This window comes from Oncorhynchus mykiss, chromosome 17 (genome assembly GCF_057628025.1).
Source record: "Oncorhynchus mykiss isolate SJ-2025 chromosome 17, ASM5762802v1, whole genome shotgun sequence".
Taxonomy (NCBI): Eukaryota; Metazoa; Chordata; class Actinopteri; order Salmoniformes; family Salmonidae; genus Oncorhynchus; species Oncorhynchus mykiss.
Genome location: NC_143038.1, coordinates 61,782,702 through 61,787,021, shown reverse-complemented (window position 1 = coordinate 61,787,021; position 4,320 = coordinate 61,782,702). Strand labels below are relative to the sequence as shown.

Genomic DNA, 4,320 nt, shown 5'->3' with positions numbered 1-4,320 from the left:
CACACCACACTTATTCACTGTCATTAGTTTAGATTCTATACAGCTGAAATAACAACATTTTGTCTTCCATGTTCACCAAGCAGCCAATGAAAACATTGGTGAAATCATAATTACTTTTCAATTTTTATTTATTTAAATCTTGGACAGGCTAAAATAGCTTGCTTGGCATTGCTTGCCTTGGACAACACAATGTAATTGACACAACTCATGCCTGCGTGAGTCACCTATAGCTGGTGATGGCTCAGCGGAATGTTGATCAGGGTCTCCCACTAAAGCCTCCCTAACAGACTGGACACACGCCATGACGATGTCATGTGTCTGACTGGTTTCTTGTGAGGACACAGGACCTGTATGGAGGACCATCATGCTGTTACAACTTGCTTCAATTCAACAAAATAACATTTCTGATATTTTACAAAAAAAAATTGTCTTCTGATGGTTCTTTTTCATCCATAATTCCAATATTATGTTAATGTAACAGCTACTTAACCTCAGGGTACTGTTCAATTAAAATAACAATTTTCACTTTTTGGGGTCTGTTTTTTTTTTATTAAACTCACTTTAGCATAGAATTCCAAGTGTCTTATAGGTTTTCTATCTATGCAGATAATGATGTATATTATAAGTTTCCTTTATGATCAGTTTACTTGTAAAATGTTGGTATTAGATTTACAGCTATTATGTATTTTGCATTCAGACATACAGTATTATGTAACCACTCTTTATAACTGGTCACTGACCTGAAAACCTACATTCAGCATCACCATGTGATAACAGTTCTATCAGAGTAGTGATTGTCACCAATCAGCCCTGCCTGGAGTCAACCCACAATACCAGTTTGTACCACTAGGTGGAGCTGTAAACTGCATCATGTCAGGAGGACTTCAATGGATTGATGTGTCCAGACAGTTCAATGGAAAAAGCCAGATGCTAAGATTATGAGTCCCTCCCTCTCCCAGTAACAACGATCAGCTTGAGAATTACTCCTGTTCCTCAAACTAAACCATTCATATTCAGTCTTATACTAAATGAGGTCAACTGACATCAATGCTTACATGGCTAGGACAATTTTAACAATTTAATAAGATATACTTTCAGTTCAAACACTAGTATCACAATTGTAATTTGATTATAACACTAAAAAGCTATTCAGCATCTTATTTAAGAATGGACGTGAAAAGCTACACTGAACTATCAGTCTATGCAAAATTTTAAAAAATTGGTAAAAAGACAAGACTGATTTATTTAATCATCAAGAACCAGAATATACAAAGCAGTGGTCGAAGCAACCAAATAGCAATCATGAAATATAACTGCACAAGAAGAGACTAAGAACACCAGGGTGGGAATGATATTGATAAAGACCGTTGTAGACACAATTTCTGAGTCACCCAGACATAACATAATAACCTCAAATGAAACCAAAAAAAGAAACAGTATCTTGGGTACAAATGGTACAAACGTGTGTGAAATGCATACAGAACATGACCAAAGCCCTAAGATTTAAGAGGGGGTAATTAACATTGCAGAAGCCAGCCCCCCAAACAGGGTCAAGCGTCTTTTATCATGGAGGCGTTCTTCCATTTGTGCCATCTGTTGTGTTAACAGATCAGCCTGGCAAAGGATTAACTACTAGCAGCAGTAAACAAAAAGGATTAAAAAAGCCTGAATTAATAATGCTAACAATAGTCCATTAGCCCCTGCTTAAAACTTATCTTTGGTCTTCAGTGAGTCTGAGAAGTCACCCTGAACATGTGGAGAAGGTTACAGCTGTCTGTCTCTGAATCAGCTGGTCAGCAGTTAACTATGTAGAGAATGTGCTTAACTCATACGAAATAACAAAACCGATAAAATAGCACAGATTGTTTTGTTAAGATTGCTTAAGAAACCAATAAATAACAGTTTATAAAAAGAGAGGAGCGGCCTCTATGTTTTAGGACTCCAGTGCAATGTAATATCTTGGAGACAAACAAAATCTGTAAAGCATACATAAAGCACAAGCTCTACAAGGTGAAGTTGAACGTGCCATGTAGACAGCGTTTCAGAGGAGTACATACTCTGCACACTATGCCTTCACTTCAGCTTCCTTTGATTCACCGTTTTCTGTTTTCTGTTTTTTTGTTTCCAATTGGTCCTGAAGGGAAAAAATACAAGTTTTAAGTGGGAACTTGTGACCAGATAGATATACAACAGTCATAAAGATAGTCTCATGGTATAAGTGAATCTATTATATTGACTGCGTTTTAAAATCATCTGACAAAAGCATACCTCCTCATCAGCTGGGCGCTTCACAGGGTGGTCAACCTCATCAGCTGGGAGCTTCACCGGGTGGTCAACCTCATCATCAGCTGGGCGCTTCACAGGGTGTTCAACCTCATCAGCTGGGAGCTTCACCGGGTGGTCAACCTCCTCACCAGCAACTTCTTCTGCATCCTTGGCTGCATCCAGTCCCTCTCCTGCAATCAATTTCATACATGAAGCAAAAACAAGGGCTTCAGACACTTCACAAGTATCAAACAAACATGTTTTTTTTTTATCCAGCTGCAAGTCCAAAAAGAAACATGAACTTACCATCCTCTTCTTCCTTCTCACACACAGGGGTTTCTTCAGAATCGTCTGCACCATTTGTCTTTGTCTCTGCACCATTTGTGTGCTGGAGGGAAGGAAACAAAGAATTTGAGTAACTTTGTAATATGTCATATAAATATGGGTACATTGTATGCAGAATGACATCTAAGTAATTTAATTTCGAATAGTCTTCAGAAAAAAGTTACAATAATAGCCCATGAGTCACAGCCAACAAGCTTCAGAGTTAAAACAGGGCACATGCTCCAGTTTATACTTAATTCCCCAGAGAGTAGGGGAAGGGAGCGCAATGAGGGCCAATTGCGATCTCTTGAGAAAACATCTGTGCCATCTCACAAACTAAACAAAGAGCTGTGGGATAGCATGCATGGAACAGTAGGGCGGAGTCTGACAACACCTGCATGATGATGGCGCCGAGACAAAAGGCCATGAGGCTCGCGAGGGAATAAGCTTCAACTCACTGTGCCGTTGGCTGGTGCGTCCCCGCTGCCATTCTCCTTCTCCTCCACCTCCTCGACAACCTCTTTCTTCTCTTTGAGCTCCTGAAAATATGTTTTCCTTGATTTGCTAGCTCACTGATAGGTACAATTGTTGCATCTCCAAAACGATTTGTCCATTTACTCGTTGCCAATGAAACCAGCCCTTCTCTAGTTCAGATTATGTTTTTAAAAATTATAGTCGGCGTTCTATTCATATCACCAATCTTTACAAGTGGAGTGTGTCCGACCACTGCCAAAGTGCCTACAATGGAAGGCATCGGGAATTTGCGTCGCGGTTCACCACAGACATGATTAGGGCGCACACTACACTCGCGCTCTGAAAGACTGGAGCCCTTCCCGCCATTGCTCAACCGTGAAGCTCGAGCGCATTCTATTTTCTGAGGGATTGTTTAGCTAACGTTATTTAGCTAGCAAAACTATACATAAACGATACATTTAGCAGTTTAGCTTGCAAATTAAACGGCAAAACCAGCTAGCTAACATAGCTAGCAAAGTAATAGAAAAGTTAATCAACTAAATAACTAGCTAAACGTTTGAGAACAACATACAACATTGCTACCTACTATTTTTCAGTCATTGACAATGACTAACATTAACCTAAGTGATTTGGTTATTACATGGTTATAAAAGCTAAAGTTAGCTAGTTGGTGTTCACACAGGCTAAACTGAAGAGTACGTTAATTAACTAGTAACGTGGGCTAACGTAGTCAAATTAATTAACTCACCTTTGCTGAAATCTCGGTAGTTGTGGTAGTGTCTACTGCGGTATCAGCCATATTTAGTTGAATCTAAGGGTATGATATGTTTCCGAAATAAATACTGTGTTTGATGCCTCGATGTTTCTGGCAGTGATTTCTGTGAGAGGCTGAGAAGAAGAGAAGAGAATGATGAAAACCAGTTACATCTGTTTGTTAGGCTCGACTGTAATCCATTAGTTAGAATGGAGCTGGTCGATTGAAAACGTGATTGGGCAATCCAAATTTAAGCAACATGTTTTAGCGGTTTTAATTGGACAGATTGTTGTCACTCTTTGCAATGTGTCCCGCCTATCAAGCTCCTCCCAGTTTTCTTTCTCCTAATGGTCAAATATTTAAAGGGTGTACTCCGCTGTGAAGTTACCAGCGTGAAGAAAGTTTTTACATGATGTCGATTTATATGTCATTTATCTTAGTGTTAGAAACATTGTTATTCTCTCTCATTAATTACATGTTGACATTTTAATGGCGTTTCGTGT

The 4,320-nt window shown here is 39.2% G+C and overlaps 1 protein-coding gene across 1 annotated transcript; it reads right to left on the bottom strand.

Annotated features, from left to right (window-relative positions):
• Positions 1–1,063: 1,063 nt before the first annotated feature.
• LOC110494624 (uncharacterized) lies at positions 1,064–3,913 on the bottom strand. The gene is made up of 5 exons (XM_021569855.3): positions 3,812–3,913; positions 3,048–3,128; positions 2,572–2,653; positions 2,269–2,456; positions 1,064–2,134 (listed from the first exon to the last, which is right to left on the bottom strand). Exons 1-5 carry the CDS (start codon positions 3,860–3,862, stop codon positions 2,066–2,068), a joined length of 471 nt encoding a protein of 156 aa, XP_021425530.2. The 5' UTR covers positions 3,863–3,913; the 3' UTR covers positions 1,064–2,065.
• Between the last annotated feature and the right edge of the window lie 407 nt (positions 3,914–4,320).

What these genes read in the sequence shown, in the direction of transcription:
- LOC110494624 (XM_021569855.3), bottom strand. Translation starts at nt 3,862, where the DNA reads ATGGCTGATACCGCAGTAGACACTACCACAACTACCGAGATTTCAGCA. An exon ending in ACGCACCAGCCAACGGCACA is followed by an intron (nt 2,654 to 3,047) that starts GTGAGTTGAAGC and finishes CCTTCCCTCCAG; the next exon opens with CACACAAATGGTGCAGAGAC. An exon ending in TGAGAAGGAAGAAGAGGATG is followed by an intron (nt 2,457 to 2,571) that starts GTAAGTTCATGT and finishes AATTGATTGCAG; the next exon opens with GAGAGGGACTGGATGCAGCC.